This window comes from Populus euphratica, unplaced genomic scaffold, assembly GCF_000495115.2.
Source record: "Populus euphratica unplaced genomic scaffold, PopEup_1.0 scaffold1.1, whole genome shotgun sequence".
In the NCBI taxonomy this organism is placed as follows: Eukaryota; Viridiplantae; Streptophyta; class Magnoliopsida; order Malpighiales; family Salicaceae; genus Populus; species Populus euphratica.
Genome location: NW_011499845.1, coordinates 1,446,645 through 1,462,657, shown reverse-complemented (window position 1 = coordinate 1,462,657; position 16,013 = coordinate 1,446,645). Strand labels below are relative to the sequence as shown.

At 35.9% G+C, this 16,013-nt stretch overlaps 2 protein-coding genes across 2 annotated transcripts; one reads left to right on the top strand and one right to left on the bottom strand.

The window, feature by feature from the left end:
* The first annotated feature begins 3,967 nt into the window (after positions 1-3,967).
* Positions 3,968-8,279, top strand: LOC105136722 (coronatine-insensitive protein 1-like). The gene is made up of 4 exons (XM_011042209.1): positions 3,968-5,387; positions 6,249-6,341; positions 6,386-6,770; positions 7,139-8,279. The coding sequence occupies exons 1-4, from the start codon at positions 4,879-4,881 to the stop codon at positions 7,958-7,960; spliced, it is 1,809 nt and encodes a 602-aa protein (XP_011040511.1). The 5' UTR covers positions 3,968-4,878; the 3' UTR covers positions 7,961-8,279.
* Positions 8,280-13,378: 5,099 nt separating this feature from the next.
* Positions 13,379-15,564, bottom strand: LOC105136136 (transcription factor DIVARICATA-like). Its single transcript, XM_011041394.1, has 2 exons — positions 14,673-15,564; positions 13,379-14,165 (listed from the first exon to the last, which is right to left on the bottom strand). Exons 1-2 carry the CDS (start codon positions 15,053-15,055, stop codon positions 13,670-13,672), a joined length of 879 nt encoding a protein of 292 aa, XP_011039696.1. The 5' UTR covers positions 15,056-15,564; the 3' UTR covers positions 13,379-13,669.
* Positions 15,565-16,013: the final 449 nt, after the last annotated feature.

Below are 16,013 nucleotides of genomic sequence, written 5' to 3'. Positions count from 1 at the left end.
AGGGAAAGATGGGTGGGAAAAATTAAAGATTTGAGTATCATACTTGCAATTCGGGTGGAGGATGAACAGAAGAGAGAAAATCTGCACTTTTCGGCCATTGTTGGAGAGAGAGGTTTCCATGTCAATTAGAGAAGAAAAGGAATAAATACATGTGATGTTTTTCAAATTTGAATTGAATAGAATACCTTAAGAAATAGTTTGTCTGAAATATGTACCTCGGGAATCTCGTTCATTCCATTACCACTCTTTGTTTTTCACCAGGACACAGAAGAGGAAAGCTGATTTAATTGAGGCTGCAATTTTCCCTTGACAGTGAAGAGTGGAAGAGGTTCCTGTCCTCCCACCCAGGCTCTGGTACTCTTTTTTAGCTTTTAATTTAACAGAAATGTCACTTTCAAAGATTTTAGTGGCTGTGGCCCGCAGAAGGAGCACTAAACTGATACAGCACTAGCTGAACGATTCAATGATCAATGGCCATCCAATTGACACAGTCCACGTCCAATATCGTCAAATATCTTTGGTTTTACAGTCGGCTCTGCCCCAGTGTTTTCGAGCAATGGAGCTTTTCTTCCTTCTCTCCACGTCTGATCTGGGGGAAAATAATAATAATAATAATAATAATAATAAAACCCTATTTTCTGGATTTCATTTTCTGATTTTCCCATTTGAAGACATACTCTTGGACTTGCTTCTCACCAGTATTTCATCTCCTCCCTTGTTTTTTTATTTATATGTAAAAAAAAAGTTTTAATACTATGATATACGTTGGACGCTAATTTTGGAAATGATGTAAGCCGCACGTGATCATTTCCTCAGTCGCAATAGAGTATAAGGGGACATGTAGTTATAGAATCCTTATTTCAATCCCAATTCTATATATCCATTCTCAATTGCATCCCGAGCCTATGATTTTTATTATCAAATTGATTCCAAATATTTTCTATATTTCTCAATTGCTTCTTTTATCATTTTTTCTATCCACCTCTAAAATGGGTGTTTAAGATTATTGTAGTGGTATGGGTGTTTAAGATTATTATAATGGTTGTTTTTCAAAATATTTTTTTTAAAATAAATAAAAATCATATATATATATATATATATTTAAAAAAATTATTTTTAACATCAACGTATCAAAATAATTTAAAAACACTAAATATTAAATGTCCTGAGCTTAGTTTTGTCCCCTTTCAAATTAGCCTTAAATCCTACTAAAACATGATCATGCCTTGATCCTCAAATGCTATGGATTTGATCCTTGCTGGACTTTAAAGTGACTAATATCTGGTTCTGATCCAATTAAAGAGGTTTTTACTTAATCTTAGCTCAATCCAATCTTAGACATTCATACGTAGCCTTGAATATTTTAGACTTAACCTTAGTCTGAATCTTAGACTAACTTCTAAATCACATGTTAACAGTATAAAAAAATATTTTTTGAATTTTTTTTATTTATTTTAGTGTTGAAAATTTATCGTCCATTTTTATTTTATCTAGAACCAAAAACCAAACACAAAACAAGTTTTTCATTTTTAATCCTTTAAAAACAAAAACCATAAACCATATGAAACACTCTCTAGATAAATATATATAATAACTCTTTTACTTTTCCTTCAAAACATGGAAAGAAGTTGAGAAGGAAAAATAAACCCTTCCAATCTTATGAATAAAACTATGAAAAATGGATGTTTTATGTACTCCACGATCCATTAGCATAGTGCTTGCATATTGCATAAAATAAAAGAAATTCAACTTTGGATTGAACATGGCCAGATATTTCAAAGTAAATTTGCATTTGTATAATTACCAAAAGTTATTGCTATCATTATGCAATTTATTGAGAGCAAATCTATATGCTAATGTTAATGACAATGTTTTGTGCATGGATAATAATTTATTTCTCCCATTTTGGGAAGAAAATCTCTTCATGCATGAGTATTTTAGTAGCGTTTGGTGTTGTGACAACGATTATTTTTTAAAATATTTTTTATTTTGAGTTCTGGTGGCGCACCTAAACCCACTTTCATGCCTTAGGGGCTCGGGTTGTCATGCTCGAGCCTAGTTTGTTTGAGTCTAGGCAACGTGTCTTGACTCTTTTTCACCTTTTATGGGTTCAGACTATCATGCCCGATCTCTACTATTTAAAGTTTTGTCTAGTTCATCGAGACACAGGCCATACCATTGAAGAGTGTCATACATTACATGATATCATCTGAAAGAAGTTTTTATCACAACTTTTTAAATAATAGAAAAACATACAAGTGAATCGTCGACTTAGACACTTTAGAGTCGAGGGGTTAAAGCTCCTTGTGTTGAGCTAATTAGATGCGTGGGATCGAGGTCTTATAGCACCTGCTAGCATGAGTCAGTTCGTTTAGCTCTTCGAGGCTGTTTTCGACTCGTAGAAGTTGTCGGCTTAGGAATTGTTTTAATAACACTGTTGGCTTAAAAGATGCTCTTTATGAAAGAATAAGAGAATGACAATCGAAGAAGGTGAAAGGGATAGGCCCAGCATGTTTGGGTTCAAGAAACGAGCTCAGACCCACTTTCATCTCTTATGGACTTGGGTTGTTATGCCCGAGCCTAACGTGTTTGGGTCCAGGCAGTATGTTCATACTCGTTTTCACCCTTTACAGGCTCGGGCTATCACATCTAAGCCAAACGTGTTTTGGTTTATACATCACGTTGAAACCTACTTTCACGGGCTCAAGTATTTTGCTTGAGCCCAAAACTCACTAGAAAATTTTTTCAAGACCCTACACAGGTCCTTCAATATTTTATACTAATTCAATACTTATTATTTTAAGTATAATACAACTCAAAATATTACAAGGATAAAATTACACTTTCAGCACGCGCTATGTAAAAAATAAAAGAATAAGATTCATGAGCTATAAATACATTATAAATTCTTCAAGTTCAAGGTTTAGTCTTCATTCTCTACTATATATATATTTTCAGAGTAGCTCTCATTAGAATATTATTGTATCTTTTCTTTATAAAAAGATATTTATTTAAGTATTGGAGAATCTATATTTTTAGCATGCTAGCCACCTTTACCTATCAAGCATTAAATATAAGCTATCAGTCATTTTAATTAAAAAATAAAATTATTAGAATTAATTAATTAATTAATTATTTAATTTAGAATCTTATTACAGACTATTTGAATATTATTTGAATATTTTAGGATATCATAAAGTACTAAATTCGATATCCAACTATCTGGTTAGAACCCAACTGTGCTAGAAAATCAACATATCTGTTCTCTTCGCGAAAAATATGAACATTTCAAACTGTCCAAGCTTAGCAATAGTATTTGTTATGTTTTAAATAAAATGAAAACTAATGAACCTCATGCCTCTAACTCATGTGATTCAATATCCAAGTGAGAGAAACCCGACTGGATAGCCAAATCAATTCGTTTCTTTGAGCCCACAATTCAGCAACCATAATCGCAGCAAAGCATTCTTGGAAAATTCCTTATGTTCTAAATTAAAAAAAAGGGGGGGGGGGGGAGGAAAGGAAAAAAATAATAATTAAAAGAGAAATCCAATAAAATGACAGCACACTGCAACCCTTAAAAACTTGCCACCCTTGTTCTAGCAAATTAATTATTTTTAATATTTTTAGATTATTTTGATATTAAAAATAAATTATAAAAAATAAAAAAAATATTATTTTACTAACTTATTAAATAAAAATAATTTAAAAAATAACGTTATTACTATAATATACCAGCTAACAACAGTAACAGACAAAATAATTGCAATAATAAGGTAACGAAGAACACCCAACTGACTTTCCAACCAACTGTTACCTTTTGACAATGATTTGCAGTAATTCAATTAATAATAATAATAGTAATAATAATTATGAAGACCATCAACCCGCCTTCCTTCCCTATCGTCCTCCTCCGGTTTTTCAATGGAGTGATAAATAAATATAGAGTACTCTCTGATTGGTTAGCACCACTGCGCCAGTATTTCCTTTTGTCGTTTCTTCTTTCCTCTTTTATGGCCATCCATCCATCCATCCATCCATCCAACCATCTCGCTCTATTACATACACACACATTCGCAAGGCGTCTAATGATTTTTATAAATAAATAATAATGGTAGCAGTACAGAAATACAGAGCCCCTTAACTATGGTGTGCCTGATCAATGAACCCACAATTTTCTTTGTTTTTTTTTCATACAAGAAAAACTAAAAAACCGTCTCAACTGTCCTCCCGCCGTCGATCACCACCTCCTATTCTTTCTAATTTTACTCTCTCGATCTCTATTTCTCCTGTTTAGCTTTCATTTCTCTTTTGCTACCGCTCTCACCAACAGTATCGATGTTTTATCGATCTGATGAACAGGTCATGATCCGATCGGCTCGTTTTCCGTGCCGGAATCGCTTAAATCAGTAGCTGCTTTGCTCCGCATCTCTCTTAAACCATCCTCTATCGATTTTAGTAATTTATCCTTTTTTGTCTCTTTTGATTTTGTTAGTTTAGTGAGGAGCTTAACCGTATCTGTTTCTATAACAGGTTCGTCTGTTTCGTTCTCAGTTATGCTACTTTGTTTTTTTTTTTTTCCTTTTCTAGCTCAAACTGGATTTTTCTTTCTTGAAAAAAAATCTATTGAAAATCAAGCATTAAAAGTGTTAATCGAGTAATTCTAATAGAAAAATTCCAAATCCGTGAGGTCCTCTATAATAACCTTAGATTTTCTTTTTTCTTTCTTTCTTTCTTTTGTCCTTTTACCATTTTTTATCATTCAGTTTTGTTTTTGTTTTTGTTTTTATCATTTTCAAGCTCAAAATCTGTAAATTACGAATTCCTTTTAACAACTAAGTTTGCTATCTTTTTGGCGTTCTTTAAAAAAAAAAATCAATGGAAGAAAATCACAATAAAAAGAACAGCTACTTAAATTGTAGCGGAGGTGGTGGGGGGATGTCCGACGTCGTATTAGGGCTCGTGATGCCGTACATAAACGACCCGCGGGACCGCGACGCCGTTTCGTTAGTTTGCCGGAGATGGTACGAGCTAGATGCGTTAACACGGAAGAACGTGACGATAGCTTTTTGTTACAGTACAAGTCCAGATCGATTACGACGTCGTTTTAATGAAATTGAATCATTAAAGCTAAAAGGCAAACCCCGGGCTGCTATGTTTTTTAATTTGATACCAGAGGATTGGGGAGGGTTTGTGACTCCATGGGTTAATGAAATAGCGCAGGGTTTTAATTGCTTGAAATCGCTTCATTTTAGGAGGATGATTGTTAAAGATTCGGATCTGGAGTTACTTGCTGGGTCCAGAGGGAGACTTTTGCAGGTTTTGAAGCTTGATAAGTGCTCTGGGTTTTCAACGGATGGTCTTTCGCACATCGTTCGCTCTTGCAGGTGATTCTATTCGGTTTTTTTTCCCCCTTTTTAGATTCGTTTTAGTACTGGATTGATTGATCATGGATGGTATTAATATTTAACGTGCCTGTGCGCGCCAAATAATTAATGTTAGTGTTTATGAAGAAGCTGTAATTGTTGTTCAGGAGTTGCTTATCTTTTTCTTTTTTTTATGGTTCATTTGGTTTCTTCTTTCTAGAATATTGAGCAGCTATGAATGGATGTGTAATTTTAAGGAAATTTATATAATGCTGGTAATTTGCGTGTTGTGGAGAATTGAAGGTTTATTATATAAGGAAATTCATTATGCACAATTGTGCACTGAGCAATCTCGGTTGTTTTGGTTTACAAACTGTGAAAATGTTGAATTTGAAGTTGATAACTTTAATCAATAAACACCGGAGAGAGTGAGTTTGATGAGTTTGTTCTGAGTAACTCAACTTGCATGGCTTTGTTTTATGAGGATTGTAAATAAAGTAGAATCAGCAATCCAATTGTTTATAATGAACTTTCTTGATTGTTGAAGTTGTAAGATTACGGGTTTGGCTGCGGCAATTGCCTACAGTTTGTTGATAAAGGAAAATAATATGCTGGAATACTGGAGTAAGAACTGAATGATCTTTTAACGTTTCCTACCTAGTATGGATCGTGTTCTGGTAAGACTTATGCTTTGAGTCGTCTTGGAGTTGGAGCTTATTCCCAACTTGCAAGATGCCATGATGCTTAACATCCTTGTTATTTGAAGTGCTGTTTATCATAACTTCAACCCTCCCCCCTCACTTTTCCATTGCCTTTGGATTCAGGGTTCTTAGCATATTTAGTATGGTGCTTTCGATTTATTGTCATCATCTGTTTCCTCAGGCAATTGAGAACATTATTCTTGGAAGAGAGTGCAATTGTTGAGAGAGATGGTAACTGGCTCCATGAGCTTGCTACGAACAATACAGTTCTCGAGAATTGTTGAGAGAGATGGTGACTGGCTCCATGAGCTCTCTACGAACCATACAGTTTTACATGACAGATCTTACCAGAGTCAAATCGGAAGACCTTGAGCTTCTTGCCAGGAACTGTCGTTCATTAGTCTCTGTAAAGGTTAGCGACTGTGAAATCTTGAATCTTGATGGCTTCTTTCATGCTGCATCTGCTTTAGAGGAATTTTGTGGAGGTTCTTTCAATGAGCCAGATGAACCAGACAAATACTCTGCTGTCAAATTCCCCCCAAAATTATGCTGTTTGGGTCTTAGCTATATGGAGAAGAACGTGATGTCAATAGTGTTTCCTTTTGCATCCCTGCTCAAAAAGCTGGATCTCCTCTACGCGTTTCTTGGCACGGAAGATCATTGTGTTTTAGTCCAACGGTGCCCCAACTTAGAAGTTCTCGAGGTACAAACCATAGATGTGTTTCAACTCTATGTTGTATTTAATCGCCGTCTCCATTCATAATTTGTTTAGAATTATATATTCATAATTCTCCTGTCAAATTTTCCCTTTGTGCTTCTTGCTTGATTTTGTAATTCACTTTGGTTTTGAGGAATGTCGTGTTAATCTTGCTAGAAAGGGATTTAAATTTTTTTGGAACGAAAGAGATTTGAAGTTCTTTAAAATGATAAAAATATGCTAGATTACCTAGCCATTTCTGGAAGAAAAAAAAAAAAAACAGGGGATTCTTGTACTGTTGTTGCAGAACTTCATTTGAGATTTGTGCATGTATTTAGGTTTATATAGCTAACCTTGCTTTTTTAATTTGGCAGACAAGAAATGTTATTGGAGATAGAGGGTTGGAAGCCCTTGCCCAGAGTTGTAAGCTACTAAAGAGGCTTAGAATAGAGCGTGGTGCCGATGAGCAGGGAATGGAGGATGTGGATGGCCGGGTTTCACATAGAGGATTAATTGCCTTGGCTCAAGGCTGCTTACAACTCGAGTACATCGCTGTTTATGTTTCTGATATTACCAATGCAGCTCTAGAACATATGGGCACATACTCAAAGAACCTCAATGATTTCCGCCTGGTCTTGCTTGAGCAAGAAGAGAGGATAACCGACCTGCCCCTTGACAATGGAGTTCAAGCTCTATTAAGGGGCTGTGAAAAGCTCCAAAGGTTCGGTCTGTATCTCCGACCAGGGGGTTTGACTGATGTGGGTCTTGGATATATTGGACAGTACAGCACACAAGTAAGATGGATGATTCTAGGTAGTGTTGGGGAGTCTGATGAAGGGCTTTTGGCGTTTTCTAGAGGCTGTCCTAGCCTGCAAAAACTTGAAATGAGGGCGTGTTGCTTCAGTGAGAGTGCACTGGCTAGAGCTGCCTTGCAACTGACTTCTCTGAGGTACTTGTGGGTGCATGGTTATAGAGAGACCGCTACTGGTCGTCGAGATCTCTTAACAATGGTTCGCCCATTTTGGAACATCGAATTGATTCCTTCTAGAAAGGTTGAGGCGGTTAATGAAGCTGGAGAAAATATTGTTTCCGATAATCCAGCCCACATTCTTGCATATTACTCCCTTGCTGGACGAAGAAGAGACTTTCCAGATACTGTGAGACCACTGGATCCAGCGAACATAGTTGCTGAGTAGAGCTGTATATGAAGTTGATGTTATGTTTTTTTATTGCCACGTCCTGTTTATAGATTTATCCATCTTTTTACCATTTGGGTAAGAGTGTTTCGGTTTAATTTTAATTTTCTATTTTACTTGGACCTTTGTCCTGTAATAAGTCTACGTTCTCAGCTGTAATTTAGCACTTCCGCTCTAGGTACACTACTGTCTTTCATCTGTCGTCTGGGGCAGTTAGCTTAACCTTTTGGTGACTTTGTATTTCATCTACTTCAATGTTGGAAATGTTGCTAGAATTTTGGCTGCTTTTTATTGATAAATACACAGATTTTCACTTGCATCACTGTTTCAAAATTTTCTTTTTGGTGTGCTACGAGAAATGCTCTTCATACCGAAGCTGATCTCTTTGAAAGAAATCACGCCCACATAGGTTTTCCCGGTTTTTGTGACCATGCACGGGCTAGCATGGTTCTGCTAGTGCTTTGGGGTATGCTCCACGAGGGCAGGTTTTGGCAGCTTCAAAGGATTTGTCGCTTGAGACGAGGTATCTCAAGAGCAATGACATGCTTGCAAATTTGGTAGCTGGATAGCAGTGTGTGGCGGTAGGAACTCAGATTGATCCAGAAAGAATAGTTGACTATTTTCAGAACTTGTAGTGATTGGCAGGGAGCTAAACATGTACTTGCACAGAGAAGGGAACAGGCCGCACCTTCAACAAATAGTCCAACTGTATGGACAGCCATAGCCTATGCCACCAACCTTGAAGATCAACACAGATTCAGCCTCCAATGATCGTATGACAGATAAATGCTGGAATCAGCATCATCTACAGAAATCAGTGACTCTTCTATTGAAATGCAGATGCAGTAGTGCTCTCCAAGGTGAATCTTTGGCTGTAAGGGAAGCTGTGGAGTTAGCAATAGCCAGAAGGTGGGACAAGGTGGACTTTGAAACAGACTCATCTAATGTAGCTAATGCTGTCTCATCTCACATGGTGAATGCCACTTGGGAAATGAATCCAAATGGATGACATAAAAAGTCTGTCAAGTCTACACCATGGATATGAAATGTATCATGTTTGTGGCCCTGCTACTCCAACAGCTGATTGGATAGCTAAGGGTTCTTGGAAGACAACTTGTCCTGCAAATAGGGTAGTTGAACTTACCCCCCTGCTATGCTGTGCTATGAGGGAGTTTCCAAAAATGTCGTTATTCATCTGATTCAGATTTTGTGTTGTTGAAGACGATACTGCATGTTTGGACTCTAGACATCAAGAATTGTCCTTAAAAACGTTCTCTCCCATCAATAATCCCTTTCAAATATTTATCTACTCCACAGCTTTATCCGATTTATCCAGGAAGTGGATAGATTATCAGTTTCATCTGACTTGAAAATTCATTTCTAAATATATTAATAATATAAGTTTTTCTCTATAAATCTACTAGCACTTCAATCGTTTTATGTTTAACAAGCATTGCTCCTTCGATAGTTATAATAGATATCGTTAATGATAATTTCTTGCATCCATGATTCCGCAGCGATCTATGCCTTACTATAGAAATAGAACTGTTTCCCCAATTTTATAGTATTTCCTCTCAAACGAAACCATCCAAAGTCTTTCCAGTTTCCCTGGTTATAGATAATTTGTTTTCTCCTCCTCTTGTCGGAAAGATTTTCAAATCCTTAAATTTGTATTAGAGGATTTAGTTCTTGTTATTTTAACAATCACTTGTCTTTTGTTTTCCTTTTGAGAGTTATCTTAACAATCACTTGTTTTTTTTTTTTTTTTTTTTCCTTTTGAGAGTTATCGTCTTTTTTTCGGACATCCACCAAAGGGCGAGCTTCAAGATTACAAAACCTAATCTATGTATATTGTTAACCTCGAGTGGATAATTTTAGGTCTGCAAACGTATCATGTAATCTCTCCCATGTCTTAAAACTTAAGCAGCTCCGAGGGCAAAAAGGTAATTTAATTTTGTTGGTATAGAATTTACTCACCATCGTAGTCTGCAGGGATCAAAATGTAACTTTGAGGTAAAGGATATGTGTTATGAATCTGAGTCAGCGCGGCTTCTTCCAATTTGCATCCGGTACTGTAATAGCTAAAATAACCTTTTTAACTAATTGCTTCTGACGCCGTGAGAAATAAACTAGCATTAGCGGGATAAAAAAACTGCAGTATCAAATCCTCCGAGTATATTTTTCTGAAAAGAACGTTACTCCATTTTGCTATGGAACATCAAAACGATTCTTAATTTGACGGGGAAAAAAATCTTTTAAAGAATATTTTTAAACACAGAAATAGACATAATGCATTTTTTAGGCAAAATCATGAGTAGTAGCGGGCCAAAACAGATAGTTTCTTTGATAGGGTGGTAAAACCTTTAACTAGTATTTGATGTTACGATAATAATTATTTTATTTTTTAAAGTGTTTATTTATTTAAAAATATATTATGATAATATTTTTTAATTTTTTTTAATATTAACACATTAAAATAATTTTAAAATACATAAAAAATTAATTTAAAAAATCAAAATTTATTTTTCTGTAAAGTAAATATAAATTTACTTTACAGGAACTTTGTTTCTTGGCAAAGCTCAAGACTACGCAAGAGAGAATAAAATCAGGAAAAAGTCGAAAAACTGAAGAAGATGAGGCGAGAAATTAATGCTGAAATTTATTTAGAGCACACACACACACACAGATATATATATAGGTAGTGAATCACAAATACCACAACTGAAGAGAGAGTTTAGAAGAGAATAAAACAAGTCAGATTAATAAACAGTAAGAGCACCACCAGCCACAAACTTGTCATGTCACCTCAGTCTTCATTCATGCATCCTTTTTTATTTTTATCTTTTTTTTTTTGCTGATCCCATCAAACGACCGACCCCACAGTCGATGAACCGGAGAGGAATAGAAAAAGGCATTATGCTTACCACTTGCGCTGGTGATCTGTAACCCGACGTTTACCCAAGTTGATCCCACCTGGGGAATCGTTCCGATGGCGAAGTTCTTAGACAGGATCGTCTTTAAAATATTTCAGGCCAGTGTGGTGGAACCTCTGCCACGTCTTTGCTTGCTATGCCATGACAAACTGAACACACAAACATGACCTCATGCGTAGCTAATTCAGATTTTGGTAAAGAAAAAGGTGGCCGACATGTTATTAAAAGATCCTCTTTATTCTAAAATAAAGGAAAGGTGGCTTAGAGTTCACGGTTTTTAAACTTGATTGGAATTAATTAGAAGAAAGTGGCAAGAGTGCTTTCTTATTCAACCCGCAGGGAGGCTGCTCCTTTGGGGAAAGTTATTATGAAAGTTTATCGTTTTGTCATTTACTGCAAAAGGTTCATGGTGATAACCATACTGCTCATGTTGCTTTGGAGCTTTTAATGCTCAGCTTGAGGTTTATAAATTGATAAATACACAAAGTCACATGGGTGGGCTTGCACTAGGGTTTTAATTAATGATTGTTTCAGCAGCAACAATGGCAGTAGTAGAACCCACAAACACAATGGCAACTTAAACAACACAAGCACAGTGACAGAATAAAGGGGAAATGATTTCTTTTTTTCCTCTGGAAAAATTTGGAAGGACAAACTTTGTGAGATAATTATTATCAATTAACCCTTTTCTAAAGGACCCACTAATTAAGAAGCTAGATAGTTGGATGCCAGGGGGGGGCCGAGTTTGCCAATAATATGAAAACGATCAATGATCTTTATCCCGTTTCGGCGCTCCGACCGTTATCCATTCCATAATATTAGTGCTTCTTTTTCCCAATGGAAGAGTTCTACTTTTATCAACTGTAACCCCAACATTACATTTTCTTTGCTCCTAATCAAGACAACAGGCGTATCAAAGCATGCCCTTAGTATATATCTATCTATCTTCTTCACTCTATTCAGAATTATTTTTTGTATTTTAAGTTGAATTACTGTATTCCGATATTCTTTGTGCATATAATATTGAAAGTATGCAGATCCTCATGAAAAGTCAAATCGGCAATTAATATATAGGTGGACCATTGAAAGATACATGTTCTTTTGCGGAAGGTTGAAAGATGCATTCCAGGAGAAGGACGACAGACACATCACAGCTCCTGATCCTGGAAGAGGAGTTTCTGAAGAATATTAGGACGAAAATCAATGCCTTATCCTCTGAAGTCAAGGAAAAGGTTAACATCTAAATAGCCTGGTATAATAATAATTAGGGATGGCAACGGTAACTGTACATTCCCTTTTTTATAAATATTTATATCTTTTAGGGTAAAAAATTTAAATATTTATAAAATATATATGTTTGGCTGCAGGTATTCATATATATCCATTATTTATTATTATTTATTAAAAAAGTAGTTAACATATATATATATATGCTTTATGTTAATATTGAGATATGTATATATTATATTATATTAAAAAATATAATTTTTTTAAAAATATATCTATATAATATAAATATATATTTAGTGTGAGGGTTAGGTAATTTTCAAGTTGAAAATATTTATATTCTATTTGTTATTTATTAAATAAAATAATTATTAATAAAAACCCATTAAATTAGATCTAGTCAATCGGAATCGGATTAGGTTGAAATTAAATTCTGATCCCTAATAATAATCCTAGGTTCTCTATTCCCATATAAACAGTTAAAGTGTGCGCAAAATCTAGCTAGACCTGGTAACGATTCTTTCTAGCTTTGTCAAGTAAAATAAAGAATCATAAAAAGGTATTAATTATGCGCACTTGGAAGAACTGCCATGCTGATGGAACAGTCTTGCCACCATCGATAATTGGGTTAGCGGAAAGAGAAATATCGTAGAAAAGGCAAATATATACATCTACACTGGCATTCTTAAGTGCATCGTTCCATATTCTACGATAAATTGAAGCATGTGATGCTCAGCTAAGTGGGATGCAAGCTCAGCTGTGACATAAGTGATCATGCTGCTGAAGCACAGGTCAACTTGGCCATTTTGGAGGACCACATAAAGCTAACGATTGCTCCAAGGTTCTTAGCTTCGAGATAAAGCAGGCAATCAGATATCGCGGAATTTCAAACAGAGTGCCGGGTGAGTCAGCTGAATGACATTTCAGATTATATGTCATAGTTACAAAATTGTTCCATATGTAAATGCATAAAGTGCTTTCACATCATCCTTTTGAAACAAAGACAGGATTTTGTACCTAATTGATAGATTATTAGAATGCTCTTGAATTCAGCACAGCACTAACATTAAGGATGCATAGACCAAAATACGGATTTTACAATCATCGAGATTTAGTCTGCACTGAAGTAGAGACTTAAAAAGAATGCTTCCATTACTATAAAGCAGAGGTAATGATACCGAAAATTTTAAGTTTAGAAAGTTTTCCAAGACTGGTTTTCGTTTGATGCAAAGTGCAAACTCCAAGATATATGCAACTGTTTCCAAGAGTCCAATATCCCATTTTCACCCGTTGGACATTGCAATTTCGAATATTACATGATTTCATATTTCTGTTATGTTCAAGAACGATTCAAAAGGAGTATTCAGGAAAGGAAAAGAAAAGGAAAGGGAAAGAAACAGAGAAGGGAATTAAAGAAAATGTACCGGCATTTAATTACTAATTAAACCAACCACACATGACCATGGCAAAAGCACTGCTATCCAGATTCGATTGACCCTAAACCAGATTTGTTTTTCCATCAATGTATACAGCAAAGACGGCCGCCCTATCAATGAATTTGAAATCTTGGATGTGACAATTGAAAGACCATGTTACGGGGCTTGATACGAGCCCCGTGAGGAGCACCAGCATACAGATTTTGCCCTTGAAATGTTAGACCATTTGAAGATATCTCATATGGAGATGACTCAAACAAGTCTCCATGAGTAGAACCATAGGTCATAACAGATCCATCCTTTGATTCGTCCCAGTCAATCAACAATTTCTGCATCCCTGACGGCTTTTGCTGTGGTAATGGCACGTCAGATTGATCAAGTGAGGAAGCTTTGTCACCATCTGATGGAGAAGTAGAACCCCCGAGATTGAGAGTTGTGATGTCATGGATGCTTGGTCTTCTCTTATCCTTCACTCCCGAAAGCTGCTGCCTTATAAAATACTTCTGTGCATGGCTTGCCACTTGAGTTGGAGTCTTGGAGCCTACAAAATTGCGAGAGATGTTCCTCCAGTCTCCTTTTCCATGCTTTAGAAGCCCCATCAGGAACCGCCTATTGATAATAATCAAACATTGCAAGAACAAGTTCAAGGAGAAACAAACACAACCCGAAAAGAATTTGTTTACTGTCATCTTCATAGCAAAACAGAAAAAAAAGCCCCTGACAACTATTAAAAAAAAAATTCCAATCTTGAAATTTCCAGCAACTAATCTCTCTGTGTTAGATAATCTTACGACGATCTCAAAAGGTTTAAAAACTACAACAGCAATGGATTAAAATATAAAAGTTATTATCCTGGAAACAACAATTAACAAATTTGAACCTTGGATGGAGAGAAAATGTACCATAATCTGAAGATCCATTTTGCAGCTGACAAACCAATTGAATAGAAAAGTTCATGATCAATGAAACAACACCTCTACCGAATCTTTTGTAAATGTGTTTGATTAATGATCTATCTCTGTTGTAAATCAATGACTGGATGCATTGTTACTCCAAAATTTACTGTTTTAAACAAGAAATTTCACTAGAGGGAAGCCATAACAAAAAGGGATTCACCTGTGCTCCTCTTCTGTCCATGGCACACCTTTCTTTCTCTGCTGATCAGCACTCTTGATATTCAAAGGCCTCTTCCTATACGCATCAAAAGTGCTATTATCAACCAACTCGGGCGTGAAAGATGAGCTAAGATAACCTGGAACCGGAACCCTCCCTGCTTCGATATCACAAACATCCTCTTCCAGCTTCTTGTATTGCTTGATCACATCATTAACTGTCTTTCCTGGTATCATAGCTGCCACCTTAAGCCATCTATCAGGCTCATGCTCATCGAATATCGCCAAAGCTCTCTCAAACATCTTGTTCTCCTCTTTGGTCCACTCTGTGGTTTGGGCAACACAAATTGGATTCGACATGCACCAAGATGAATATAGAGTTTCCATACCTAGCTATCATCACTTAATATGCAGCGATTGCTTGCGGGTTCGTATTGCATCGCATCGATAAGTGAATATGATTGGAATCGAGAGATGTAGAGCTGGGAGAAGAAGGAAACGGAGAGTATATGCGAAGATTGAAGTTTTTAAATAAGTCTAAGAATTATGTACAGGGAATCAAGAATCTACTTTTCTTAACAGCATAAACTGAAGAATCTAAAAAAGATCCATTCTTCAAGGATTCGAAGAGAAACCTGAAAAGACGAAAAATCTAATCTTTTTCCCACGAATTAGGCCACAGGAGAAAAAAGCAAAAGCCCAGATGGGAAATTGAATTTGAAACAGAGAAGTTGACAAAAATATCAGGGAAAATAAATTTCAAGAGATCGATTTTATACAATAGGGATTCCTATTGTTCGAAAGAAACAGTGAAAATCATTGAAAAGCGGTCAAACACGAAGAATCTAAATGAAAGATTATCGAACAAGGAAAGAGAAGACAAAAATGATGATCAAGTCGACCGAGATAGCAAGAGAGAAAGGGCGGGAAAATTATTTGCTTTCTTGATTTCTTCGAAGAGAAGGAAGCAAAAGGGAAATTTTAGGTATGTATTTATAGTACGAGTAGATTGCAAAACCGTCTAGTGGAGCCAGAGATAATCAATGGAGAGAAATCAAAATACATTTCAGAATTTTTTTTCCTCTTGTTTCTGTTGATTGTTGGTGCATTCAAGGGAGGAGAGGAGACATGGACAGTGGCAATTTGGTATTATAGCGGGGCACTTGTCCCAGTGAAATAGTTCCTCTTACTATGAGAACACAGACGAGACGATAAAAGATTCTCTTACTCTTGTTGGCTATGAGAACATACAGGGGAGACGATAGTAGATTCTTACTCTTTTGGATTTTTTACGGGCATAATTAGAGCTCCAATCTGATATCAAATGGGTGTCTATCGTATAAAC